The sequence below is a fragment of the Felis catus genome, chromosome A2, assembly GCF_018350175.1.
Source record: "Felis catus isolate Fca126 chromosome A2, F.catus_Fca126_mat1.0, whole genome shotgun sequence".
Taxonomy (NCBI): Eukaryota; Metazoa; Chordata; class Mammalia; order Carnivora; family Felidae; genus Felis; species Felis catus.
The window spans coordinates 16,864,859-16,889,993 of record NC_058369.1 but is presented as its reverse complement, the minus strand read 5'-3'; the positions used below and the strand labels follow the sequence as shown (position 1 = coordinate 16,889,993).

Genomic DNA, 25,135 nt, shown 5'->3' with positions numbered 1-25,135 from the left:
ATTCTGGTGAATGAAATGAAGCCCCTAATTTTCACCCTCGCCTCTTTGCCCACTGAATTGGCTGAGGTGTCTTCATCGGTGGGAGGTTGTGCATATTCCCAGAACTTACTTAGAGAGGCTTGGGCCCCAAATGTACTTTGGAGGTCAGTCAACCACATGGTTTGGTTGTTGGCCACCTAAAAGAACTTTCTCCTGCTGCCCTAATCCTTAGGCTCTTAGAGATACCAGGCATCTGGGAACCTGATGACAGAGGGTCCCTCTGTAAGTGCAGTGGGTCTGCCCTGTGCTCGCAGACACGACAGATGCCTTGTCCTATGTCCTGCACAGTTCCGGGACCAGGGGCCTGGAGGAGGTATGCCTGCAGGTGACCGACCTACTGCCTGGCCTCAGGAAGCTCCGGAACTTACTTCCTGAGCATGGGTGCCTGCTGCTATCCCCTGGGAACTTTTGGCAGAATGATCGGGAACGCTTCCATGCTGATCCTGACATCATCGGGACCATCCACCAGCATGAGCCCAAAACCCTACAGACCTCAGCCACGCTCAAAGGTACCCCAGGGCAGATTCCCTAGGGGCCCGCAAGGGTGCCTGTTGGTCACTCTGTCCTTTTTGATGGGTGCTCTGGCAGATCAGGGGTTACCCTATGTTTTTTAGGGTGTGGGGAGGGGTCCTTGGCGGCTCCACGGCAGCTGCCTTTTTCTGTCAGTACCTCCTGGTTTCCATCTGCAGACTTGCTGTTTGGTGTTCCTGGGAAGTACAGCGGGGTGAGCCTCTACACCAGGAAGAGGATGGTCTCCTACACCATTACCCTGGTCTTCCAGCGCTACCATGCCAAGTAAGGCTGTCGGCTCGGGGCTCCTGGCTGGGAATGGTATGAAGCTTTGAGTAGTCCCTGTTCTGGTCTAGGGTGTCCAGAATGCCCCCCTGGGAACTTAGAGTTTTCAGGCCTCCTGTTGAAATGTTTCTCTCTCTTAGATTGAGGGATGCTGTCTTTTCACATTTGAGCGGGGTGACCTGACTCCTGGTTAAGAATAGGGACTAAGGCAGGGCTGGCAAATTTAGTGTCTTGATGCCTCCACTGGGCTTTCTTGAGCCTGTGGCAGGGGTCCCCAGCTGGAGACTACTGAGCCTCATGTGGCCTCAGGCCTCCCCAGCAAAGTGCTGTAGGCAGCTCCCTAGCAAGGGAAGAGAGTGCTTGAGATGCCTCCGGTTGGCTGTCCTGGTGGGCGTTTGGCATTGATAGGTTGGGAAAGGGACGTTGAGGAAGGAGCAGGGCAGGGTGGGGTGGGGGGCTCCTGAGACAACTTGAGAATTCTTCCAAGACCCCTTAGAGACTGCAAGGAAGTTCGGACACCACAGAAAAGCCCCCTCCAACATGGGGAGGAGGGAAGCCCTGATGGGCCTTCCTTTCAGGGATTGCCTTTGCCCCTGGCCCAAGAGGGCCGGTCCATCTATCCCACCTGCTCCATGACCAGGTTCCTGGGCAGCCTGCGGGCCCGTCTGATGCTCCTGCACCCTAGCCCCAACTGCACCCTTCGGGCGGAGAGCCTGGTCCACGTGCACTTCAAGGAGGAGATTGGCATCGCGGAACTCATCCCGCTTGTGACCACCTACATCATCTTGTTTGCTTACATCTACTTCTCTACACGTAGGTCCAGAGCACAGAGGCTAGGGGCTTCCTCCAAGCTAAACGGGCATTCCAGACCGCCTGCCTCCCTGCCTCTGGAGGTGGCTTGGGGAGAGATGTCAGACACGCCCAGGGCTTCATCCCCCAGCAGAGTCTCAGGGGCTCGGGTGGGTCCATGGCTTTTCTGGCTTCTCAGGAAAAGATCTTTCCTGGGTTAGGGTTCCCAAAAGACACACTCCTCCTCTGAGACTGGGAAGTATGAAGTATACGTGGTCATCCTTTTCTTAGGTTAAACCAGGGGCCGTCCCTTCCTCAGCTGTCAGGGCACACTCTACTCCTAGGAGCTCTGCACAGAAGGGCCCTATGAGTCTGGTTCTGGGAGAGATGCAGCCCTGATGTGCCCTCTCTGCCCTCCAGGCAAGATCGACATGGTCAAGTCCAAGTGGGGGCTGGCTCTGGCTGCCGTGGTCACAGTGCTCAGCTCGCTGCTCATGTCTGTGGGGCTCTGCACACTCTTCGGCCTGACACCCACCCTCAACGGCGGGTAGGTCCCCACTAGGCTCCGCTGAGCTTCAGGGAGTACCCTCAGGCTGGAGAGCCCCTGGGCTTGCCGTTACCCTATATCTTCACGTTGTTATTTTGACATTTAAGAGGTACACTTTTTACCTTTGAGTTATTGGGCTTATATTCATATACGTGTATATGTAGTATATCTATATATACATATATATAGGCATGTGTGTGTACATACATGTGTGTATATGTGGAACGTGTATTCGTGTATGTGTATATAAGTGTGTATGCATATGTATACCCTTGTATTGCATGTGTGTGTGTGTGTATAGGTGTCTGTGTGTTCACATATTACATATACTCCTGCATTCTACTCCTTGATGGCTTAAGGCACACACGGGTTTTCCCTTTTTTTTTTTTTTTTTTACTATTAAAACATTTAAGTGACTAATAGAATAGGTCATTTCAGAGTAAGTTTTTAAAAGACCATAAGCACAGGGGCACCCAGGCGGCTCAGACAGTTGAGTGAGCGACTCTTGATTTTGGCTCAGGTCGTGATCTCATGGTTTGAACCCTGCATAAGCTCTGCACTGTCAGTGTGGGGCCTGTTTGGGATTCTCTGTCTCCCTCTCTCTCGGTTGTTCCCCTGCTTGCACTAGCATGCACTCTCTGTCTCTCTGTCTCTCTCTATCAAAAATAGATGGATAAACGTCATTTAAAAAAAAAAAAGACACAAGCACACTTGAATTTGCCGCCTTTCCAATGATATTTGCTTTCTTTTGTCCTTTATCTCCCAGTCGGCTGGAAGCCCTGTCTCCTAGGCCCCGCCCACCTGTCTGTTAGTGGTCACTGACTGGCTGTCCCCTCCCTGGCTTGTCAGGCCAGTTGCAGGAGCAGCAATGTTGTGTTCTCTGCTACTTCCCTTACTCGTGGAACACTTGCTTCCTTTCCTGAACCTGATGCTGACACCCCTCCCCCGTGGCTGGCTGCTGTGCCAGAGCCTCCTCAGAGCCCTCATTTCCACTGCCCCACAGCAGAGGTCCCGTGAGGCACACACCTCAGCTGGTGCGCCCTGTTCATCTCCAGTGGTGTGAGCCTGTGGTCCCAGAGAGCTTAGTAGTTTTCTTTAGGACCAGTTCTCCAAACAGTCTCTCCAGGGCCGAGCAGGGCTTGGAGCTCCTCTCATTCCGCTTCCACTTAGTCCCGATGGCTTGGCCTGCGGTGCTGCCGAGGGGTCCCGGCCACGGTCCTTTCCTCTGGCCAGCAGAGCCCTGTGTGGAAGAAGGCTGCTCCGACTGCTGGGGGCCCCTCTGGCCCTCCTTCCGCTGTGCTGCATAGTCAGAGGCAGGGATGCTTGCCGGCCTGAAAGCCGAGAACTGGGTAGGCAGAGGCCCTATTGTAGCACAGCGGGGGAGTCTAGGGTTTCTGCTCTGTGCTTCTGGAAGTCACTCAGCTGCCTCTCACTACAGGCTTCAAACCCCACAGCCTTCCTGGGGCCCAAACCTGTTGAGAACCAGCCTGTGTTGGGGGCCCTCCTCAGCACTGTCCTCACCCTCTCCCTCTCTGTCCTCAGAGAGATTTTCCCCTACCTTGTGGTGGTTATTGGGTTAGAGAACGTGTTGGTGCTCACCAAGTCCGTGGTCTCGACCCCAGTGGACCTCGAGGTGAAGCTGCGCATTGCCCAAGGTAACACGGCCGGCTGTGGGGGTGCGCCAGGGCGGGCGGGCGGGCGGGCGGTCTGTGCTGGGCTTCCTCCTGCGGGGGAGATGGGGAGCCCCAGACGTCACCCTTGCTCTGCCCTCTAGTGTAATCTGGTGTGGGCCACCAGGCCTTGGCAGCTTGTTAGCGTGTGCCCTGAGGAACCAAAGAGTCGCTGGACTTTACCGTGTCCTGGTTCACATGTCAGTAAGAACACAAACTGGACTCTGCTGCGGGACTCGTGTGTTCAGTGGCCCTTTGTCCAGACTGGTACCTGGTGCTTGCTCTCCCTGCCACACTCCACCACACTAGGTCCAGGCTTCTGTGGCTGCTCACTTCAGAGACGCTGTCTCCACAACTGCCAGAAAAGGCCCCGTGGACTCAGTGCCAGGAGCTGGGGATCGGGGTTCTGAGGAAAGTGGGCAGGGAGCCTAGGCCTGAAAGTCTGAAGTGTTGCACTTCCTCCTCCGGACCCCAGGGCTGTGGGAACAAGGCCAAGGGTAGACTGTTTATTCATTCGAGGAACCTTCGTGAACTCCTGTGAGAGGCCAGGCCCTGCACTAGATGGGGAGCTCTGAGGATGTGAGGGGACGTGGCGCCTTTCCCACCAGGGGCTCGCTGTGGGGGAAGGGCTGGAGGAAGAACAGCTGGCACTTCCATTGCTCGGGCCTCTGCCACGTGTGGGCAGGCACACTCACACCATGCCCGTGCTGACCGGACAGGACAATCCGTGGAGGCCGGCTGTGCCAGAGTGGATGGCACTGCTCACCTTGGCACCCTGCCTCTCCCTGCCTCTGTGCCCCCCTCGGCCCCTTCTTCATGGCGACTGTGCAGTGACGGCAGCACCTGGAGCCTGGGCCCCGGCAGCGTCCCGAGCCAGGGGCGCCGTGGTGGAGTCGCCGCCTCAGAAGGCTGGGCGCCCTCCCCGTGCCTCTCCCGTCTGAGGAGCACAAGGTTGTGCGCAGACATGTGCTGGCCCCAAGGCCCTGTTGTTGTCCTCTGCAGGCCTAAGCAGCGAGAGCTGGTCCATCATGAAGAACATGGCCACAGAGCTGGGCATCATCCTCATTGGCTACTTCACCCTGGTGCCCGCCATCCAGGTAAGGCCCCAGGGCCCGCCACTCGGGTGAGCGCAGAAGCAGTTGACCAGTTCCCCAGCTGTGCAGCTCTGTGCAGGGTGCACCCTTCTCAACACAGGCACCCTCACCTGGGAGATGGGACCTCTCTGCTGCCGGGATGGTGGTTCTGTGCACAGTGCTCCTGGCAGCCCTGGTTCAGAGGTTCTCAGCCCAGTTCCAGTCACACCTGTTTCTCTTTTCTCAGGCAGAAACATCGTGGGTCCCTGAATCTGTGCCCTCCTCTTTCCTAGGCTTAGCCCCGACCCCCATATGTGGCCTCCAGACACATGGCTACCACCCATTGCTCAGAGTGGCTCCTGCTCTTGGCCAAGTGCCTCACTCAGCTGTGGGGCTGTGAGCAGGTGGAGGAGGACCTCCACTGGGCCAGAACCCGGACTCGATGACTGTTGCTTGAGGGGTTGACGGAAGGGAGTGATGTCCTCCCTGTCCTTCCCCAATGCTGGTGGGCCTACTGAGTTGTGGGGGTGAGCAGAGAACAGAGGGCTGCAGACTTTTACCCAGAGGGCATCTGCAGGACATACTGCCGTCTTGTGACATAGGAGCGGACTTGGCCACTGTGCCACCATGGGCTAGATCCCTCCTCTGCCCCCCCGATTCGAATGGCAGCTGTGGTGAAGGGCAGGGGAAGAAGGCTGAAATGTGAGCAGAGTTTGGGGAGCAGAGAGACTACCTTTATTCAGTTTCAGGGCAGAAATTAATTCCCTCCTGTCCTCTCGCCCACTTTGGTCCCTTGCAGTCACTGGCCAGGAAGCTTTCTGAGAGTCCTGATGATGGGTCAGCCTGGGCTCCAGGCAGGTGTTGGTCATAGCATTTGAGCAGGGCCAGGGGGTTAGTGGGGGAGGGCTTTTTGGGGGGCAGGCTGGTGGGGCTCAGAGCTTTCAAGATTGGATCAGGCCCTCTTCTCTCGGGGGATGGAAGATGTAGGGAAAGCTCATCCCCTTCAGCCTTCTGTGCATAAAGGTGCATGGGGTCTCTGCTGCCCCCTGGTGGGGTGGTGGGAGCAGCTGGCACTGTCCCTCCTTGGCCACTCCCAGACTCAGAACTTACCAGCATCTCTTTTTTGCTGTGCTCTGCCTGCCACTGCCTTGCAGATTCTGAGGTGCCTGCAAGCAGGGAGCTGCTTCTCGGGTGCTAGGCCATGATGTCATCGTGTGCCCTCATCTCTGATTCCAGGAGTTCTGTCTCTTTGCTGTCGTGGGCCTGGTGTCAGACTTCTTCCTTCAGATGCTGTTTTTCACCACTGTCCTGTCCATTGACATTCGCCGAATGGAGGTAGGAGTGGGCTGTGCCTTGCCCCACCAGCCTCCCCCCTGGCCCTCGCCATGCTCAGGGCTTGGGGTGAGAGCAGTGCGGGCTTTGGTCAGGGGCAGTCCCCCGCCTCCCGTGCAGCCTTGAGCCCTGACTACCGTGCCCCCAACAGCTAGCAGACCTGAACAAGCGGTTGCCCTCTGAGGCCTGCCTGCCCCCAGCAAAGCCAGTGGGGCGGCCGGCACGCTTTGAGCGTCAGCTGGCTGTGCGGCCGTCCACACCCCACACCATCACGCTGCAACCGTCGTCCTTCCGAAACCTGCGGCTCCCGAAGAGGCTGCGTGTCATCTACTTCCTGGCCCGCACTCGCCTGGCACAGCGCCTTATCATGGTACCTGCCACCCCTGCCCTGCCCTTCGAGGGCCAGCACTCAGTTCCCTCCAGACTCTTGCACTTTGCCTTGGAGGTGGGGGTGCTCCTTAGGCCATCATGGCCCCATGAAGCCTGACTTTGGGAGGCTGCCCACCGTACCTTCCTGGCCAGACCCTGGTGGCTTCTGAGGTGAAGCCTATCTCTGGGAGAAGCAGCCCCGGGGGCATCAGGTAGAAGAGTCGTCATCTCCCGAGAGGGACCCAGGACAGGAGCCTGGTAGACAGGGCGGAACCACCATGGTTGGAACTACCATGGTTCCCTGAGCAGGGTTTCCCTGCTACATAGTGCGCAGGCATCAGAAAATTCTGGCCCAGATAATTCACTGGCTGGACTGGGGAGCAGCAGAGGAGCAGGGCTGGCCGTTGGCCAGCCGTGGTGCCCCCATGGAGCTACAGTGAGAGGGAGCAGGACTGAGGTCCTCTGAGGATGGGCGCACCCATAAGTGTCTCTGGAACAGGTCAGCCAGCCCGTCCTTCTTGCTGTGCTGACCGTGGGAATGGTGGCCACTTTTTGATATGGGGGTTGGGGAAGGAAGTTCTGAGGATGCTCTTTGTATTTCTAGGCCAGGAAACCCAAACTGTGACCATGGAAAGGGAACTAGGTCCCTTTAATGGCAGTTGGCCCAGGTGGTAGTGAAAGGACATGACCAGGCAGAAGGGAAGAGGATTGGGGCCTGTGTCCTCTCCCCATCCCCAGACGTGAGGTCCCTGTGCTGCTGCTTCCTGGCACGACGGCCACCGCTGCCGGGGTTCGGGGCCACCCAGAGGCCACACTAAGCACCCACTGCCCCCTGTAGGCTGGCACGGTTGTCTGGATCGGCATCCTGGTGTACACGGACCCGGCAGGGCTGCGTACCTACCTTGCCGCGCAGGTGACAGAACAGAGCCCGCTGGGCGAGGGCGCCCTGACTCCCATGCCCGTGCCTAGCGGCGTGCTGCCTGCCAGCCACCCGGACCCTGCCTTCTCCATCTTCCCCGCTGATGCCCCTAAGTTGTCCGAGAACCAGACGTTGCTGGGAGAGCCACCCGAGCCTGGGGGTCCAGCAGAGGGCGCCCAGGACAGCCCAGTGCCAGAGGTAACCTGGGGGCCTGAGGATGAGGAACTTTGGAGGAAACTCTCCTTCCGCCACTGGCCTACGCTCTTCAGCTACTACAACATCACCCTGGCCAAGAGGTGAGCTGGGCTGTGCCAGGTGCCACCTCCCCACTCGGTGTCAGCTCACCCGCTCCAGAGGGGGAGACCCACCGGTTTGAATTCTGCGTTTCCTTTCAGGAAAACAGCATAGGGTTGTGAGGTAGGAACTAGGGCTCAAGTCAGCAGCATTGCGCTGTGCTCCAGGGAGTCCCAGGCCGCTGCCAGCCCCTGGGCTGGAATGAGATCGACTCGCGCGGGCCTTCGCCCGCTCTGTGCCACGATGGGTGGTGGGGGCGGCCGGCATTCGGTGGCGGCAGTATTGGTACTGCTGCCTGTACCAGAGCAGGGTTGGGTGCCCTGAGCTGGGCCGGGAGGGACAGGACTCTGTACCGCCCCCACCCACCCAAGACCGTCCCCAGAGGGTGGGCTTGGAGTCCGGCAGGTTGAGCCAGTCCGCCTGGCAAGCGGGGAAGGCCCTTCTGAAGGCACCCCGCCGACCGCGCCCCCCTCCCCCCCCCTCCCCCAGGTACATCAGCCTGCTGCCCGTCATCCCGGTCACGCTGCGCCTCAACCCCAGGGAGGCCCTGGAGGGGCGGCACCCTCAGGACGGCCGCAGCGCTTGGCCCCCGCGGCGGCCCGGGCTGGGTGGGCCCTGGGAGGCCGGTCCCAGGGCGCCGGGGACGGCGCAGGCCCACGGCGACGTCACCCTGTACAAGTAAGGCCCGTGGGGGGGGGGGGTGGTCGGCGGGGGCCGGCGGCGCGCCTAACCACGTTCCCGCCCGCGCAGGGTGGCAGCGCTCGGCCTGGCGGCCGGCATGGTGCTCGTGCTGTTGCTGCTCTGCCTCTACCGCGTGCTCTGCCCGCGCAACTACGGGCAGCCCGGCAGCGGGCCCGGCCGGCGGCGGCGCGGGGAGCTGCCCTGCGACGACTACGGCTACGCGCCGCCGGAGACGGAGATCGTGCCGCTGGTGCTGCGCGGGCACCTCATGGTGAGCATTGCCGGCCGGGGGGGCGGGGGCGGGGGCGGGGCCAGGTTCTGCCCATGCCCACGTGCCCCGTCCCCGCAGGACATCGAGTGTCTGGCCAGCGACGGCATGCTGCTGGTGAGCTGCTGCCTGGCGGGCCACGTCTGTGTGTGGGACGCGCAGACCGGGGACTGCCTCACGCGCATCCCACGCCCGGGGTAGGTGCCCGGCCCCACCCGTGCCCCACCCTCCTCCCACACTCCCTGCCCGTCACCCCCTTCCGTCCTCACTCCGTCATCCCGGCCCCCCCTCCACCCCCCGACAGGCAGCGCCGCGACAGTGGCGTTGGCAGCGCGTTCGAGGCTCAGGAGAGCTGGGAACGGCTGTCCGACAGCGGGAAGGGGGGCCCGGAGGAGCCGGGGGACAGCCCTCCCCTGCGGCACCGCCCCCGGGGCCCTCCGCCGCCCGCCCTCTTCGGGGACCAGCCAGACCTCACCTGCCTGATCGACACCAACTTCTCGGCGCAGCCTAGGCTCTTGGAACCCGCGCAGCCCGAACCCCGGCACCGGGCCGGCTGCAGCCGTGCTCGTGACGGCCCGGGCTATGACTTCAGCCGCCTGGTGCAGCGCGTGTACCAGGAGGATGGCTTGGCACCGGGGCCCGCGCCAGCCCTGCGCCCGCCCTCCCCTGGGCCCGGGCCGCCCCTGACCCCTGAGGAGGACGGGGTCTGTCCTCCCGAGAAGGGCTCCCCGTCCCTGGCCTGGGCTCCCAGCGCAGATGGCTCCATCTGGAGCTTGGAGCTGCAGGGCAGCCTTATCGTGGTGGGGCGGAGCAGCGGCCGCCTGGAGGTGGGCAGGGACCCCGGGAGTGGGCAGAGGGCAGTCCCCACGCGGCTTTGAGGGCCTCCCCGGCCCACAGGTGCTCACCGCCTCTGGGCCTGCAGGTGTGGGACGCCATCGAGGGCACGCTGCGCTGCAGCAGTGAGGAGGTGTCCTCGGGTATCACTGCCCTCGTCTTCCTAGACAAGAGGTGAGAGCACTGGGCTGCTTGCCCTGTCCCTAGATGTTCCCTTCCTCGTCCCTTCCCGGTACTCAGCCCCACATCTGTGAACAGGGGGTAAACCACACAGTGGGAGGTGACCACTAAAGCCCTCAGAATAGGCCCTTGACCACTGTGACAGCATGCAAGAGGGAAACCACAGAGTTTTCTTTCCCCCGTTAGCCTATCACTGCTGACCTGATCCGGTCTTGGCTGCATTTTCAGTGGCAGAAAAATGCTTTTCCAGCAGAATTTTTGTGTGAAAACTTCCCTTCCTGGTTGGTGCTGGACACCTCCCTCGCCTCCTTCCCTGGCATGCCTGTTGGCTGTGGGTGCTTCCTGGACTCCACCTGCTCACACTGCCTGCGGGCCCGGCCACCAGAGCTTTTGCTCCCTGTTCTGGGCTGATAAACCCAGGTCTCGCTGCGACCAGATGCCTCCTCAGCACTTCACCTGTCCGTCCGTGCTGGCCCTGCCCTCCGGGGTCCCTGATACCTAAGCTAGAGCTGGAGCCTTTTTCTTCTCGGGGCCAGGGTACCCATTGCCCTTAGCGCTCAGGTTCTGGTGGCCGCTGTTGTTATTTTTGCCCCATTAGGCTGTGCTTGCAAAGGCCATGGCTGATACCCTCCCCTCCAGCCTGGCCAAGTTCTTTGGGTCCCTTCACACTTGTAAATTCTTCCCCTCTGTTTGTTTCATCAGGTTTAGGGAAGGCCCCCAGGTCTCGGCCGAGCCCTCTGACACGATACTTTTGCAGGCTTTGGCTCAGGCCCTTCAAAGTCAGGGCTTGTAGGCCTTTTGCTGGAGTAAGATTTTGGGTTTTTTTTTTTTTTTTTTTTTAAGAGACCCAGAGCTCGAGCAGGGGAGGGGCAGAGAGAGAGAGAGACAGAATCTGGAGGAGGCTCCAGACTCTGAGCTGTCAGCATGGGGCTCAGACGCTCAACCAAGTGAGCCACCCCTATTTTGTTTTTTAAAAATTTTTAATATTTATTTTTGAGAAACAGCAAATAGGGGAGGGGCAGAGGGAGAGGCTGACAGAGAACCCGATGAAGGAGCTCCAACCCACAAACCAGGAGATCATGCATGACCTGAGCCAAAGTCATGCTCAACCAACTGAGCAAGATTTTTTTTTTTTTAATGTTTTTATTTTTGAGACAGAGCATGAGCAGGGGAGGGGCAGAGAGATGGGGAGACAGAATCTGAAGCGGGCTCCAGGCTCTGAGCTGTCAGCACAGAGCTCGATGCGGGGCTTGAACTCATTAGCTGTGAGATCGTGACCTGAGCTGAAGTCGGACGCTCAACCAACTAAGATTTTAAACTCCACTCACTTTGAGGTTTTGGGGCCACTGGGCAAATGCCCCCACCTCTGCTTAGGAATTCCTGGGCTGTGAAGAAAATCTTTTCTTTGTGAAAAAGGACGTAGAGTGGGTGGTACTTGGACTGAAGCTGCTTTAAGAGGGGACGCCCAACAGTACCTCCTGTGGCTCCAACACACAGCCTCTCCTTGGGGCTGATTTCCCCTCCTCAGAAGCCCCTCCGTGAGCTCCAGGCCGCGGAGGGGAACCCCACCCAGCACGTGCTTGTTTTTTTAACTTCCAGTCTCACATGATGTTCTCCAGGTACCACCTCACACACTATCCCTCGTGACTACCCTGTAAGGTGGGCAGTTGTCCCCATTTCACAGATGAAGAGACTGAGCCACAGAACAGAATTGTAACCTGGGTCCCTCGGCTTCAGCATGTTCCCCAGCCCCTGCACTTGCCTCTTGGCCACGGTCCCTACGTCTGGTGGAGTTGACCTGGCGGGTGCCCACAGTGCTCGGCCCCGGGCCTGGGCGTTCTGAGGGAGAGCCATCAGCAGCCACTCTTTTCCAGGATCGTGGCTGCCCGGCTCAACGGTTCCCTCGATTTCTTCTCCTTGGAGACCGGCACTGCCCTCAGCCCCCTGCAGTTCCGAGGTCAGAGGGCCCAGGCTGGGTGGCTGAGTGCGTGCACCTGGCGGGCGGAGTGTGGTGGCTGCCTGCACGGTGTCTTCTCGGAGATCCCTGACTGGGCCTGTCGTCCCCAGGGCGGAGCAGTTCCCCCGCATCCCCTGTGTACAGCAGCAGTGACACGGTAACGTGTCGCCTGACCCACACCGTGCCCTGTGCACACCAGAAACCCATCACGGCCCTGAAGGCGGCAGCTGGGCGCCTCGTGACTGGGAGTCAAGACCACACGCTGAGAGTGAGTCGGCTCCATCTCTTGGGTGCCGGGTGGCCTGCCACAGGTGATGGGGGTCAGCCAGGGAGGGGATGCAGGAGGGACTTCCTGGCCCACATGTAATTGGGAAAACGCCAGAGGTCAGAACCTGATGCCCGTCCCTGCCCCAGGTGTTCCGTCTGGAGGACTCGTGTTGCCTCTTCACCCTGCAGGGCCACTCGGGGGCCATCACAACTGTGTACATTGATCAGGTGAGGGGGCCGTGTGTGGGGTGCAGGGATACCAAGCCACGGGTTTTGTTTCTGACTCTCAGCAGCTGGCCCTCAGAACCTTCTGGGAAGCAGTGAGGATCCCTACTCCCAGGGCACCGGGACACCCTTGGGTCCAAAGGTGTTCCACCGGTGACCCGGCTCCCTTGGGCCTATTCCTTTAGACCATGGTGCTGGCCAGTGGAGGACAAGATGGGGCCATCTGCCTGTGGGATGTACTGACTGGCAGCCGGGTCAGCCACATGTTCGCTCACCGTGGGGATGTCACCTCCCTCACCTGCACCACCTCCTGCGTCATCAGTAGTGGTCTGGATGACCTCATCAGCATCTGGGACCGTAGCACAGGCATCAAGCTCTATTCCATTCAGCAGGTGGGCACATTGGGGGCCACAGGACTGTTAGTGTCTCGAATCCCTCGCTACAATACCAAGTTATCCTGTCTTTGCCTCTAGGACCTGGGCTGTGGAGCAAGCTTGGGTGTCATCTCTGACAACTTGCTGGTGACTGGCGGCCAGGGCTGTGTCTCCTTTTGGGACCTAAACTACGGGGACCTGTTACAGACTGTCTACCTGGGGAAGAACAGTGAGGCCCAGCCCACCCGCCAGATCCTGGTGCTGGACAATGCCGCCATCGTCTGCAACTTTGGCAGCGAGCTCAGCCTGGTATATGTACCCTCTGTGCTGGAGAAGCTGGACTGAGGCGGGGTGGGGGGGCAGGAGCTGCGGTGCAGAGCTGAGTCTTCTGGAAGCTGCCTCTAGAACTGTTCTGCCTCGTTGACTGTAATATTAAAGGTTTTTTTGGTTTTTTTTTTTTTAAATCCCATCTGTCACGGGCCTTTCAAACCACTTGCATCTTCCCCTCAAGCTGCTCCATCACTTCTGCGTGCCCTCCGTGTGCCTGAACCCCGCCCGGCACTTAGTCACATGCCTCTGAGAGCTGCTCCAGGCAGGAGCTGTACACGACTGTAGAGGGCTGGTTACAGGGTGGAGCAGTGCTGCAGGCCTTCTTTCTTAACCTTTCTGAGGTGTGGACACCAGGGGAGACCCCACTGTCGTCCTCCTACCTGTCCACGTCCAAGCTTGCTAAGAAGTTCCGGCTCCCTCCCTAAGGCAGCAGCGGGCAGACACTGGCCACAGAACGGGTTGGTTGATTACTTTAATAGCAAAGAGCTGAAAAATGTCAGGTCCCACAAAGGAGAACTTGACCCAAGGGCCGCGATACGTCTCAACCCCACAGGGGTGCGGGCTGGGCCAGGTAGGGCTGAAGGCAGTGGGAATGGGAGTGAGAGGCCAGGCCCACCTGAGAGGCCCTGCTAGGCATGGGCAGACCGGCGTGGGAGAGGATGTGGCGGAAAAACCGGGTAGGCAAAGCCTGTTCAGGTCTTGTTGAGCGTCCAGAGCGGATCCAGAAGGCTAAGGGGGTCATCGGTGGGCCTGGCAGCCCGCAGACCCTGCCCATTATGGGCCTGCAGAAAGTTCTGCTTGCTCATCCGCTGCTTTCCTCGCAAGGAGCTGTCCAGGGAGAAGGCCTCCGGGGTTAGGGAGGCCAACAGCTCCAGGGAGGAAGAGGGGGGCCCCAGGCTGGGAGGCGCAGGTGCTGGCTGTTCCTCCTCAGGCTGGGGGACCTCGGGCAGCGGTGAAGAGAGAGGGGGTGGGGAGGAGGAGGGGAGCTGGGCCGACTCCGGGAGGCTGGCTGGCGGCAGGCCTGGGGGCTCTACAGGGGCAGGGAGGCCGGCAGCCGGAGAATCCAGGCCCCCAGCAGGCCGAATGCTGAGCTTGGCGATGGTGGCCTGGATGGAGCTGATGGGCACGTCTCCACCGAGAACCAGGTCCTGGGAGTCCTGAGGAAGGTGATTCTGTGGAGACAGAGGCACATGAAAACGAGTCCACGGGGCTGTGGCCGGCCCAGCCTCCCCCAGGGGCGCCTTCCTCACCTTCTGACTGCTGCCTGTGCCGGCCGGAGCCCTGCCCGGAGGGGGCACACCGTGGCGCTGCAGCACTTGCTCCACGTGTCTCACCACCGCCTCGTGGCAGAACCTGAGGTGCAGCTGCAGCGGTGCCCCCGGCCCGGTCAGCTAGGCGGGGCCTCGTCACCCCCGGGGCAGGCCCCCCGCCCCGTCCAGCGCCCACCGGCCGAGCCCCTTACTTTCTCCTGCAGCATGTGTTTCCTCTGCTGCCGCATGCGCCGCACCAGCCGGGGCAGCTCGGGGATCCCGTTTCCGGCCTCTACCTCCTGCACAGCCGCGTAGAGCAGCGCAAAGGCCCCGGTCCGGCCCACCCCGGAGCTGCGGCGGGAAGGGGGCGTGAGGCCGGGGCCGGAGGACCCCCGCGGGCAAGTGCCCGCTCCCCGCTCCGTGCCTTACCTGCAGTGCACGATGACCGGCGTGTGCAGGGGCCGCTGATGCAGGTAGTGCGCGTGCACCTCCTGGATGAAGCGCAGCAAGTTGCTGGGGCTGTCGGGCAGGCCTCTGCGGGGGTGGGGGCAGGACCCGTGAGCCGGAGGGGGACCCCATCCGACGCCCCGACCGTCCCCACCCCGGGGCAGCAGACGCACAACTCGGGCCACGTGGGGAAGTGGAGGTGCACGAGCGAGCGCTTGAGGCTCTGGTCGCGGAACTGCAGGCTCAGCACGCGCTCCACGTGGGTCTCGGTGGCGCGGACGCTGCTCAGCGCCAGGCTCAGGGCACCGTGCACCATGGGCTGGCCCCTCTCAGTGGGGAAATAGCGTGCCACCTTTTGCTGACAGAAAACAGATGAGGCAGTTAGGGCTCTTTGCAGGGTCCTTCTTGGGCACCCCCCGCCCCCTCTTACCTTCTCCGGCACCCCTCCCTCCCCCCTTACCTTCTCCATCTCAGCCTCAGACACCAGCATGACGATGACCGACACCTTCTGCTCGTGCACCATGAGCCAGAAGTCAGCGGCTGTGCCGGGCAGTGGTGCCTGGGTGGCCACCAAGGGCGGGCAGTACGGCGAGAGCCCCTCCACGCGGCTGGCGTTGATGTAGTCATCCTTGCCCGAACGCAGCACCACGCGGTTACTGTCGTAGGGCATGACGTCCTGGTGCCGGTTCTTCAGCGAGTAGCAGCGCGCGATGGCGATGGACCGGCCCCGGGCGTCCTGTTCCTGTGCTTCCTGCAGCTCTCGCCACACGGCGTCCAGAGCCCCTGCGTCGCCCAGCTGGCCCCTGAAGGCCTCCAGCTCCTGCTGCAACTGCTGCAGCCTCTCGGGGCGCTCGTAGGGGTCCCGCTCAATCAGCCGCAGGGCCTGTGGCCGGCGGCCCTCAGCCGCGTCCACCTTCGTAGGCTGCAGCAGGGGCTGCCCGCCCCCGGGGGGCTGTGCGCCCCCGTGCTGACTCTCAGGGCTGGAGGAGAGCAGGTCCGCGGTCGCGGTGCCCCGGCGCGCGCACGGGGGCGGCTCTGCTGCGGGGGGCTGAGGAGGTACCGGGCCAGGCCCCGGTGATGGGGCCGGAGAAGGCACCAGGTGGGGGTTGGGCGGGGGCTGGCCAGCAGGTGAGGGACCTCGAATGGAGAGAGGGGCTGCCTGGGGGCCCAGAGGCCGGGAGGAAGGGGCAGGACCATATGCCAAGGTGGGATGGGGAGACTGAGGTGGCCCAGGGCTGGGGAAGGGCAGAGCCCCTGAATGGGGCGGCAGAGGGTCCTGAGAGGGGCCTGGGTAGAGCTGTGTGTGCAGGGGCGGCGTTGGCTGTCCCAGGACACCAGGCTGAGGGGTGAAGGGATAGGGAGGCTGGGGGGGCTGGGAGGGCTGGAGGGGTACCCGCCCTGGAGCCTGGGGTGGGAAGAGGTTCGGATGCTGGAGTGGAAGGGGCTGCTGCGGGGGCTGGGGCCCAAATGCTACTCCTGTGGGATGAGGCTGAGGCTGGGGCTGGGGCTGGGGCTGGGGCTGGGGCTGGGGCCCCACCCTCGGGGCTGGAAAACCTGGGGGAATCCCAGGAGGAAAGTGGTGCTGGGCAGGGGGAGCTGTGAGGGGTTGCTTGGTCCCCAGAGGGTAGGTGTAGGGTGCAGGAAGCAGTTGTGGCTGCGGTGGGGACACCGGGAAGCAGGGCTGGGGAGGAGCAGGGCTAGGGTTTGGCCGTGGTGCCGTGTGGCTGGAGATGGGAGCCTGGATGCTATCTACCGTGGTGGTGGCTGGCCGAACCCCCATGGCCAACTCAGGGCCCGAAAACTGGGGAGGTGGGGCTGAGGGTAGACCTGCCACCGGTGGGGGTGGCCCTACCCCCGCATAGGGGCCGCTCACCACGCCGTGCTGTGGGGAGGATCGGGGCACGAGGCCCAGCTCTGGTGTGTAGGCAGGGGCCGGGTAGAGGGCAGGTCCGGGGGCCATGGCCATTGCAGGGTGTCCTGGGGCCTGGGGGACCCTGGGTGGCAATACCTGGGTGTGGCCCGAGTAGGTACCAGGAGGTAAGGGTCCTGAGAGATAGTGGGGTCCCGGGCCTGCAACACTGGGGAAGGGGCCGGGAGGAAAGTGGAGAGGGGCGGCGGCTCCCAAGTAGGTGTCGGGTGGCCGTGGGCCGGCCACCATGTCTGGAGGCAGGCTGCGCAGCTCTTCAGGCAGGTCTGCTGTCTCTACCGCCTCTCCTTCCTCCCTCCGGGGCAGCAGCGGCTTCGGGGCGGTGGGCCGTGGGGGTGGCTTCTTCTTCAGCTCCCTGCAGAACGAGGTGAGGAAGTCATGGAGCCAGACCCCTGTCGGCCTAGCCTGGGGTGTGGGGCCGCACCCACCTGTCCAGGAGCTGCTGGCGGGCAGCCTCTCGGGCCTGGCAGGTGGACTGGGCCCGTTCCAAGAGGGCAGCCACCTTGCTCTCCAGGTCGGCATAGAAGTCCTTGCCCTCCTGGGACTTTTTCATCAGGTCCTCATAGGCCTCACAGGAGGCCACCAGGGTCTGCAGTGTGGACTTCCACCTGGGGGGCAGAAGGGCCAGCACGAGGTGAGCAGCTTAGGCCGCGCTCTGGGCGGGAGGCCGGGCAAGAAAAAGCAGGGGGCCGGACACTGACTTTTGGTCCAGGTCACTAAGCACCCGCCGCACGGCCGCGTACTGCACGTTGGCCTCTGTCAGCGCCCGCAGGACGTTGTCCTGGGCCGCCAGGTTCTGCTCCAGGTACACCCTCAGCTGGTCATACTTCTTCAGCTGCTCCTCGAACAGCTTCTGCGGGAAGGAGGCGGAGGACAGACACTCAGGGCCTCGCCGCTTACAGGCGGAGCCCAGAGACACTCCCCCTGCTCACCCACCCACCTTTATCTCCGAGTGGTCCGTGGTCACCAGTGACGCGGTGATGTCATCCTTCTGGATAAGCTCACGCAGCTGCTGCTCCAGGGACACGCGCTGGTCCCGCATCTCCTGCACCTTGGCCAGGATGCGCTTCAGATTCTGCAGCACGGCCTTGTCCTCTGGGAGCAGCAGCGGTCGTGAGACTGGAGCCTCCAGCCCTGCCTCCCTTGCCCCGGGGAGGGGAGGGACTCACCTGGGGTGAGGGCTGGCGTGGGCAGGGCAGCCCGGACCTGGTCCAGCGGCCCGCTGAGCAGGCGCAGGTTACCGACGTGCAGATTCATGGCGCGGTGCAGCTCGCTGTTGGTGAAGGAGGCCTTCTCGTGGACCTCCATGTACTTGGCCCAGTCTCGCCTCACCTCGGCCAGCTCTGCCTTGGAGCCGGCCCCTCCCGCCAGGCTGGCCCCGGCCTGGCCCAGGGTCTCCTGCAACTTCTGCTCAAGCAGCTCATCCTCCTCCAGCAGCTCCCTGATGTCCTTCAGGGAGGCCTCCACATCCGTGAACACACCTGACAGCACTAGGGGGTGTCGGGGGAGGGGGGGCGCAGTTCCTGAGGTAGGCACACCAGGCACCCGTTTGTGTCCATCCCCAGGGAGACAGAACCACCCACTCAGTCAAGGGCCCGTGTGTGACCCAGTGCTCGCCGAGCAGGGCACACAGGGTACAGGGATCCACGGAGGGATGGAGGTGGGCGCTCGTGCCTAGTGCTCAGAAGTCTAACCTCTGTCCTCGGGGAACAGAGGACACGGAGGCGGCCCCTACAGGTGACCTCCACCACCCACTTGTTTCTCCCCACTTGCTCACCCTGCATGGACTGGACAAGGTTCCTGACGGTGTCGGGCCGGACACTGAGAGCGGCACACTTTTCCATAAGCTGGGGCGGGATGTGGCTGTACGCATCAAGGTTGTCCACGGTCTCCGGATCCAACTGCATCGAATCCATGAACTGGCTGTGAGGGCAAGAGGACCAGGTGGGTGTTGACCTAACTTCTCACTCCTCTCCCGAGAGCGAGCCCCACCACTGAAACTGGGTCTGAGGTCCTAGCAAAGGGCAAGTTCGCATCCTGACTCTACCACTGGAGGTCTTGACCTGGCCCCGCAGAACAGACCCAGGGCACTGGTGAAGAAAATGCGACAGAGGGACACTGTCCTCCCAAGACATATGACTTTCACCCTCTAAATCCAGCACCCGAGACCACGGGCAGGAAAAGCAGTGCTAGGAAACCTGGGGCAAGAGGACATTCGTTATTCCTTTCCCTGCTGCAGGCAGCACTGGGGACCCCACAGACATCTGCTGTGTCACCTCCAGCCCCACACTCACTCCAGGACTTCATTCTTGTCCTCAATCTTGGCCATCATCTCCCGAAGCAGCTTGGCCTTCTCCTCACTGCAGAAGTGACAGAGCAGTTGTTGGAAACCTATGTCCTGAGACATCCCAACCCCACGTGTGCTAAGAACGGGGCCGGCCCCTCCCGCCCACCTGTACAGTGACGACGCTTCGTGGGCAGCCATGGGTACCAGTTTGGCAAAGATGTCAGGGCCCGTGACGGCCGGGTCTGTGGGGTTCACTGGTAAGGGCTTTACCAAGGGGGCACCTGGGAGGGAGAGGAACAACTGGAGACCAAGTCCACACAAGCGGAGTCTGCCTCTGTTCTGTCCTCCCGTCTTCACCCCCTACCCCAAGCCTCAGCCTCGGCTCAGCTCCAGACCTTTCACGGGCTGCAGGGTGTCCAGTACTGGGACAGCCTCGTGGTAGATGAAGTCATTGTCCTTTTTGGCAGAATTGTACCTGGGGTCAGAAGGGGAAGTGGGGAGTCCAGCAATCAGCAGGGATCCAGGACCTAGCCTCCCAGGGGGCCCACTATTCTCAGGTACATGATGCAGGCAAAGGGCCAAGACCCTTCCCGACAAATAGGAACCAGGGCCACCACCAGCCCCACAGACTCACTTTCCCCCAATGACATCCATAGTGAAGCGAAGCGCATCTTGCACAGTGTCAGGCTGGCCCTGTAGGACAGGGAAGGTGGAGGGGCGGGGAGTGGGGAGGACACTCAGCACCAAGTCAAGCTGGCATCAGGACAACCCTCAGCCCCACCATGTACTCTCAGGGCTCTGAGGGGCAGCCACGCTCTTCCTCAGCTTTACCTTGGCTAACTTGATGGCTTCATTAAGCTTGTCCAGGGCACTCTGGAAGTATGCGACCTGTACGGGGCAGCAGGCAGAGCCCGGTCCATCCTTCCCTCCTGCTGCCACCCCATTAAGCCCTGCCTGGCCATCGGGTGACCCATTAGAAGACCAGAAGCTGAGGAAGCAGCCAGGCACCAGCCAAGCCATCAGCTTAGTGTCACCCCCTGCCCCACCTCCTCAGGCCTCTTGGGATCAGGGTGAAAACAGATGGGACAACATAAAAGAAACACCAGGCCTACAGCCAGCGGTGGCCAAGGATGTGGGCGTGAGGGACGGCCAGGACAACCTCTCCTACTCCGTAAGGGAAGTTTCCCCTCTAGCACCTCCTAGGCTGGACTTAGTCCTAACCCCCTGCCGTGGCTCACTCACCCGCTCCCCGAACTTCTGCTGCTCCTCAGCCTGCTTCCCCATGTGCAGCTGGCGAGAGAGAAGAGACGCCACCACTTACTTCCCAGCTGTGGCAGCACCCCCGCTGGCTCATCCCCCCCCCCCACCCCCCCCAGTGGTCACAGTGCTCGCACATGAGCCACAGCTGCAAAGTAGTAGATCTTCATCTGTACGAGCTTCTTCCAGTCCTTCTGGATCCGGCCCAGCAGCGAGGCGGTGTCAGGGTTCTCCAAGGCCCGGCATGCCTCCTTGTAGTAATCCACCACCTGGGAGCCAGGATGGGGCCGTGAGTGGGGGTCAGGAGTGAACTAAAGGCCTGCTCTCAGTCCCTTGAGGGCCACCACCCACCCCCGTCCCTACCTGTGCACTGATGCGGGCCACCAGAAAGCTCTTCCTGTTGTCCAACATTGACTTCTCCAGAAGGCACTCCTGAGCCTGGCCCTGGACCAACAAATGCAGGTGCGTTCGCTTGTTTACCCGGAGATCGTACCCTTCCCATCAGGGGGACCACAGAGGGATTCCCCTCCCCTGTCCTCGCTCCTCCAACCTCCCCTACTCCAAGAAGCGCTGCCCTGCTCTGACCCACCGGGGCTCAAAAGCTCAAAGCCAAGGCCCCACCGCCATCTGCACAAGGCCTGGTCTAGGAGCCGGCACCAGCCGTCCCCATCCCCGGATTCAACCGGGCCCCAACAAGGGCACCTCCTCACCAGCATGAGGTTGACATTGAGAGTGAGGATCTGGCGACTCATGTCAACGCTGTAGGCATGAGGGAAGTGCTCACGCAGGTAGGCAAAGGCGCCTGCCGCGCACTGGAAGTGAGTGCAGGAGACCTTCATGCCCTGGGAGGGGAAGAGGCGGAGGATGGCCAGAGGCAGAGCCAGATAGCTGCCCGTGTCCACTCCCACAGGACAGGACGCAAACTCTGGAGGTGAAGGACACTCAGCACCCCTCCTGGGTTATGTCCTCTGTCCCACCCGCTGCCCCTTCCCTCCTCACCTCCTCAGACACTCGCTTGTCCATGGCCCCCAACATGGAGTGCAGTGCCCCTGGGGAGTCAGAGAACATGGTGTCAGGACTGGCCCAGGGCTGCTCCCCAGGCTGCCCACACCTTTGTCAAGTGTAAGGCAGAGGGGGCAGTGTTGTCACTCACAGTCAGGAAAACCGGGATCTGAAAACTGGGGCTGCTGGCCCAAGGACACACTCAGAAGTCCAGCCTAGCCCCTCAGTCTGCTGCTCTACACCAGGCAGAGGTGTGGGTGTTGGAAGGAGGAGCTCCCATCCATAGCCCCTAGCCTACAGGTCCAGTCTTGAAGCCCCAGGGGTGCCTACACAGGACTCTGGGGCTCTCCAGGCGCCTCCCCTGAGCCACACTAAGGCCAAGTCATCAGGGCTAGCTGAGACCAACCAGAAGCCAAGGCAGTGCCGTCCAGTCTATGAAGACAGGTCGCTACTCCTGGCCAGAGCACTCAGCAGCAACACCATGTGGCAGCCAGCCCAATGGAGCTTCTCCCCAGCAGGTGGCTGCCCACGGCCCAGAAAAGAGGTGCTGGCAGAGCTATGGGGGAGGCAGTGAAGGGGTCAGAATCCGGGGACCTTCTGTCCATGAGCACACTGCCTTTGTGACTTTCTGCTGAGCTGAGATCCTGGGTTGGCGGGCCTGGGAGGTAGGGACATGGAGAAGGGGTTAGGCAGCTCACCGAGGTTGTAGAGAATGCAGGCCTGCTCATACTTGATGTCCTCATGGGCCACAGACTTGCCAGAGAAGATCTCGGTCCTGCAGACAGGCCACCCCCATCATCTTAAGGGAAGGAGCTGGCCGGGACCTTGAGGCCAGGTGATGGGACCAGCTACCCCACTGCGGGTCAGAGGGAGGCCTGGGGAGACCACACCAAGCAACTCCCCATCCTCGGCAGCAAGGAAGGGGGCGGGGAGGAGAGTAAAGGGAAGGGACACCCCCACCATCCAAACACCCTGGGCTGCCCAGGCACCCTCCAGGCTCCCCCCAGCCCTGCCTGCCAGCTCTTACCAGGTGACAGGAACAGCGGCCTCTTGGCCCGAGCCCATGGGGACCCGACTCTGCAGGTAGTGGAGCTGGCCTAGGTACTTGCGGAGGACACTGCAGCCCTCAAAGTCCCGTGGGACACGGACCGCATTCTGGGGGGCAGATGGGAGAAGCAGGCCTGCCATCATTTGGGGTAGAGTACAGGCAGGTCTGTCTGCCCACAGATGCCCAAGAAACATACATCTGAGCTAGGAGACTGCACACTCCAAGGGATGCAAAGAAAGCCCACAGCTATACCTGTAGTTGTTCAACACCCATCCCACCAGCCAGGGCTGGCTGGCTAGCTCAGTCTCACCTTTCTGGAAGGCAGTTTTAAAACATACATTAAAAATGTTAATGTACGATGTGTCTGGGTGGCTCAGTTAAGCATCTGACTTCAACTCGGGTCATGATCCCAGGGTTTGTGAGTTCCAGCCTCACATCAGGCTGTCTGCTGTCAGCTCAGAGCCTGCTTCAGATCCTCTGTGCCCTGCCACCCCTAGCCTCTCTCTGCCCCTCCCTGCTGCTCTCAAAAAAAATAAATACTAGGAAAAAAACGTTAAAGTACTTAATGCTGACCCACAGTTCTATATCTAAAACCTACAGTAAAAGATACCCAGTAAAGCAAATGCTTGGATGAACACACAGGGTATTTATCACAGTATTAACATGGCCAAATACTGGATGCCACCAAAATTTCCATTAAAGAGGACTGTTTAAATAAATTATGTCAAACCTACCCACAAAATACTCTACAGCCACAAAGGCTGAAGACAAGAGTCTCTATTATGTTTAGATGTTTATGACATATTTATCGTTGGGGGAAAAAAAAAGTAACAGATGAGCAGTAGGATTTCATTTATGTAAAATTACATAGATACTGAGAGCCAACTAGGTGTATACACAAAGACAAAAGATTCTAGAAGGTTATACACCAAAATGTTACGTGATTACCACTGGGTCTAAGTAATTTATCCTATTCTCTATATACATAGGGATATGTATTTAATACTCTATTTTTTATATTGAATGCTTTTACTCTTTATAAAAAACAAAACTTTTCTCATTTTGGGGACACAAAACAAAGCAGACAAAACCTGTGCTCACAGAGAAGAGTAGACAACATACTCTCCAAGAAGCAAGTGCCCAACACAAAAAAGGGCTGGGCCGGAGGCACCGTGCACGCCCTCGCCCCCCAGCTGGGTGAACCAGCCCCCCCCCCACCCCCGGACTCCAGGGGACAGCTAGCCAGCACCACCTGCTAGAAGAAACCCTCCAGGACACCACCCTGTGGAGCTGGGCTCCAAGGCCCCTGCCTCAGAAGGGAGAGCTGGGGCCCGTCCCACTCAGCAGCTCTCCCCTGGGCCCCGTCGTCCTCTCGGAGCAGGAATGTAAGCTCCCTTGTGGAGCAGCCTCCAGAGGGCGCAGAGCAAGGCGAAGGCTCACGGCCATGCTGGTAAGGTGTGACCAGGGCGTCTGGAATCTAGTCACCACCCCCTCCCCATCAGAACCTCTGCTGTCATCAAATACCATGGGGACTTAACCTTTCCCTTCAGGCTGACGCCATTTTTCAAAGCGGGAGCCACATCTTAAGCTGCCACCTCTTTGAAACAACAAATCTGATGTGCTAGCTACACATTTTTTAAAATACTCGATAAAGCACACATAAAAAGGTTAAAATAGAGAAGATTTGTCTTTGTACTTCCTAACACCATCTCTGGGAGACAATGGAAGCAACCTTCCCTCCAAGCCACACAACTCCACTGGCACTTTTAATCCAGCCAAGAAACGCGGCCCTCCGTGTCCCACCTGCCATGTTCTCTGTCACCTACACACGGAGGAGCCAAGCAGAACAGGAGTCAGAAAGGAAGCTCTGAAGCCGCAGCACTCCCACCACCCTCATGAGCCCCTCACCACGCCTGCCAGCTTTATGCCCTGTAGTCACAGAACTGAGAATTTTGGAGTTACAATTGGAAGGTCTTCTTAGAGGACGACTCTTCCGGCCCCTGCTTTTCAGGTGAGGAAACTGGGGCCGGATCGCACAAAGAGGGTTGCCCATAGCTTCCCAACTTATATCCACCCTCCATTTGAACTACAAATCACAGAGTCATGGTAAAAGCTTAACTTCACTTATGCTGACTTTGCTTTGCATGTCTCTCTGCTTTGACACATTTTCTGTAATTCACTAGACCAGTGTTAAAAAATTGCTGTAATAATTTAGTTATTTTTAATTTTTTTTTAACATGGAATTTATTGTCAAATTCATTTCCATACAACATCCAGTGCTCATCCCAACAGGTGCCCTCCTCAGTACCCCTCACCTACCCTCCCCTCCTAATTTAAACCCTTATTTTCACTTCATGTACTGCTGAACTTGGGAGGTTTTTTGGTCTGGATTATACACAAAAGTTTGTTTGCTGAAGAAACACGAATCCAGACCAATTCTCACACTTTCTGGATAAAAAAAAATCAAGTCCCGGCTAGAGGAAGTAGCTATCCTAGTCTCTGTCCTCCCAGGGCCTGGGAAGAGCCTTGGGTCCTGGGCCGGTGCTCTCCAGCCCACTGCTCTGTGCAGGCCGCCTGCCCCACGCCTGAAAGAATGTGCCGCAGAAGAGGTTTTGGAGACCAGGAGGAGTGCTGCTCCCAGGGCGTGGCATGTGCACACAATGGTGGCAGTCCTGGGGGTTAAGATTCTCTCACTAGTTTGCAAACTGTCCAAGTAAAACCTTTTTAAAAAATTTATGAGGAATATTCTGGGAAGTGGAAGAGCAGGAAGCAGCAGAAACCTGTGCCCACCAAGACAACAATGGCACTGGCGGAATCTGTCTGAGGTGACTATTTTGGAGCTCTGGAGTCTACTGAAGGCTTGTAGCTCACAGAGGAAGGCTTAGGTGGTAAATTTTGGTGAATTTTAGGTCTTGGCACAGTAGTAGCTACCCAGCCCCCAGCCCTGCACGTGTTTCTGGAGCAGCCTGCACAG

The 25,135-nt window shown here is 59.9% G+C and overlaps 2 protein-coding genes and 1 long non-coding RNA gene across 8 annotated transcripts in view; 2 read left to right on the top strand and 1 right to left on the bottom strand.

The window, feature by feature from the left end:
* SCAP (SREBF chaperone) overlaps nucleotides 1-13,077 on the top strand; it is a 72,990-nt gene extending 59,913 nt beyond the window's left edge. For both annotated transcript variants that reach the window (XM_023248298.2, XM_045049495.1), the window contains exons 5-23: nucleotides 328-548; nucleotides 729-834; nucleotides 1,475-1,647; nucleotides 2,044-2,170; nucleotides 3,713-3,825; nucleotides 4,843-4,937; nucleotides 6,150-6,248; nucleotides 6,397-6,615; nucleotides 7,453-7,829; nucleotides 8,317-8,505; nucleotides 8,578-8,779; nucleotides 8,858-8,973; nucleotides 9,081-9,603; nucleotides 9,699-9,784; nucleotides 11,665-11,747; nucleotides 11,858-12,015; nucleotides 12,162-12,242; nucleotides 12,425-12,631; nucleotides 12,713-13,077. In XM_023248298.2, coding sequence (XP_023104066.1) covers nucleotides 328-548; nucleotides 729-834; nucleotides 1,475-1,647; nucleotides 2,044-2,170; nucleotides 3,713-3,825; nucleotides 4,843-4,937; nucleotides 6,150-6,248; nucleotides 6,397-6,615; nucleotides 7,453-7,829; nucleotides 8,317-8,505; nucleotides 8,578-8,779; nucleotides 8,858-8,973; nucleotides 9,081-9,603; nucleotides 9,699-9,784; nucleotides 11,665-11,747; nucleotides 11,858-12,015; nucleotides 12,162-12,242; nucleotides 12,425-12,631; nucleotides 12,713-12,958 — 3,421 coding nt within the window. In that variant the 3' untranslated portion in view covers nucleotides 12,959-13,077. The remainder of the gene's footprint in view (nucleotides 1-327; nucleotides 549-728; nucleotides 835-1,474; nucleotides 1,648-2,043; nucleotides 2,171-3,712; nucleotides 3,826-4,842; nucleotides 4,938-6,149; nucleotides 6,249-6,396; nucleotides 6,616-7,452; nucleotides 7,830-8,316; nucleotides 8,506-8,577; nucleotides 8,780-8,857; nucleotides 8,974-9,080; nucleotides 9,604-9,698; nucleotides 9,785-11,664; nucleotides 11,748-11,857; nucleotides 12,016-12,161; nucleotides 12,243-12,424; nucleotides 12,632-12,712) is intronic.
* Nucleotides 13,078-13,402: 325 nt separating this feature from the next.
* PTPN23 (protein tyrosine phosphatase non-receptor type 23) overlaps nucleotides 13,403-25,135 on the bottom strand; it is a 35,286-nt gene continuing 23,553 nt past the window's right edge. For 3 of the 5 annotated variants that reach the window (XM_045049491.1, XM_045049492.1, XM_045049493.1), the window contains 23 exons: nucleotides 22,141-22,268; nucleotides 21,812-21,888; nucleotides 21,111-21,160; nucleotides 20,822-20,953; nucleotides 20,475-20,555; nucleotides 20,249-20,380; nucleotides 20,097-20,144; nucleotides 19,686-19,742; nucleotides 19,489-19,547; nucleotides 19,250-19,329; nucleotides 19,021-19,135; nucleotides 18,862-18,927; nucleotides 18,345-18,490; nucleotides 17,737-18,090; nucleotides 17,508-17,662; nucleotides 17,269-17,420; nucleotides 16,996-17,175; nucleotides 15,101-16,922; nucleotides 14,814-14,998; nucleotides 14,623-14,727; nucleotides 14,406-14,544; nucleotides 14,194-14,307; nucleotides 13,403-14,115 (listed from right to left, as the gene is read on the bottom strand). In XM_045049491.1, coding sequence (XP_044905426.1) covers nucleotides 13,636-14,115; nucleotides 14,194-14,307; nucleotides 14,406-14,544; nucleotides 14,623-14,727; nucleotides 14,814-14,998; nucleotides 15,101-16,922; nucleotides 16,996-17,175; nucleotides 17,269-17,420; nucleotides 17,508-17,662; nucleotides 17,737-18,090; nucleotides 18,345-18,490; nucleotides 18,862-18,927; nucleotides 19,021-19,135; nucleotides 19,250-19,329; nucleotides 19,489-19,547; nucleotides 19,686-19,742; nucleotides 20,097-20,144; nucleotides 20,249-20,380; nucleotides 20,475-20,555; nucleotides 20,822-20,953; nucleotides 21,111-21,160; nucleotides 21,812-21,888; nucleotides 22,141-22,268 — 4,857 coding nt within the window. In that variant the 3' untranslated portion in view covers nucleotides 13,403-13,635. Of the gene's footprint in view, nucleotides 14,116-14,193; nucleotides 14,308-14,405; nucleotides 14,545-14,622; nucleotides 14,728-14,813; nucleotides 14,999-15,100; nucleotides 16,923-16,995; nucleotides 17,176-17,268; nucleotides 17,421-17,507; nucleotides 17,663-17,736; nucleotides 18,091-18,344; nucleotides 18,491-18,861; nucleotides 18,928-19,020; nucleotides 19,136-19,249; nucleotides 19,330-19,488; nucleotides 19,548-19,685; nucleotides 19,743-20,096; nucleotides 20,145-20,248; nucleotides 20,381-20,474; nucleotides 20,556-20,821; nucleotides 20,954-21,110; nucleotides 21,161-21,811; nucleotides 21,970-22,140; nucleotides 22,269-25,135 lie in introns of those variants that run through there. The other 2 variants (XM_003982194.6, XM_045049494.1) reach the window with 2 other exon arrangements.
* LOC123382996 lies at nucleotides 18,370-19,175 on the top strand. The gene is made up of 2 exons (XR_006592148.1): nucleotides 18,370-18,511; nucleotides 18,807-19,175. It is a non-coding gene; the product is annotated as an uncharacterized LOC123382996 (long non-coding RNA).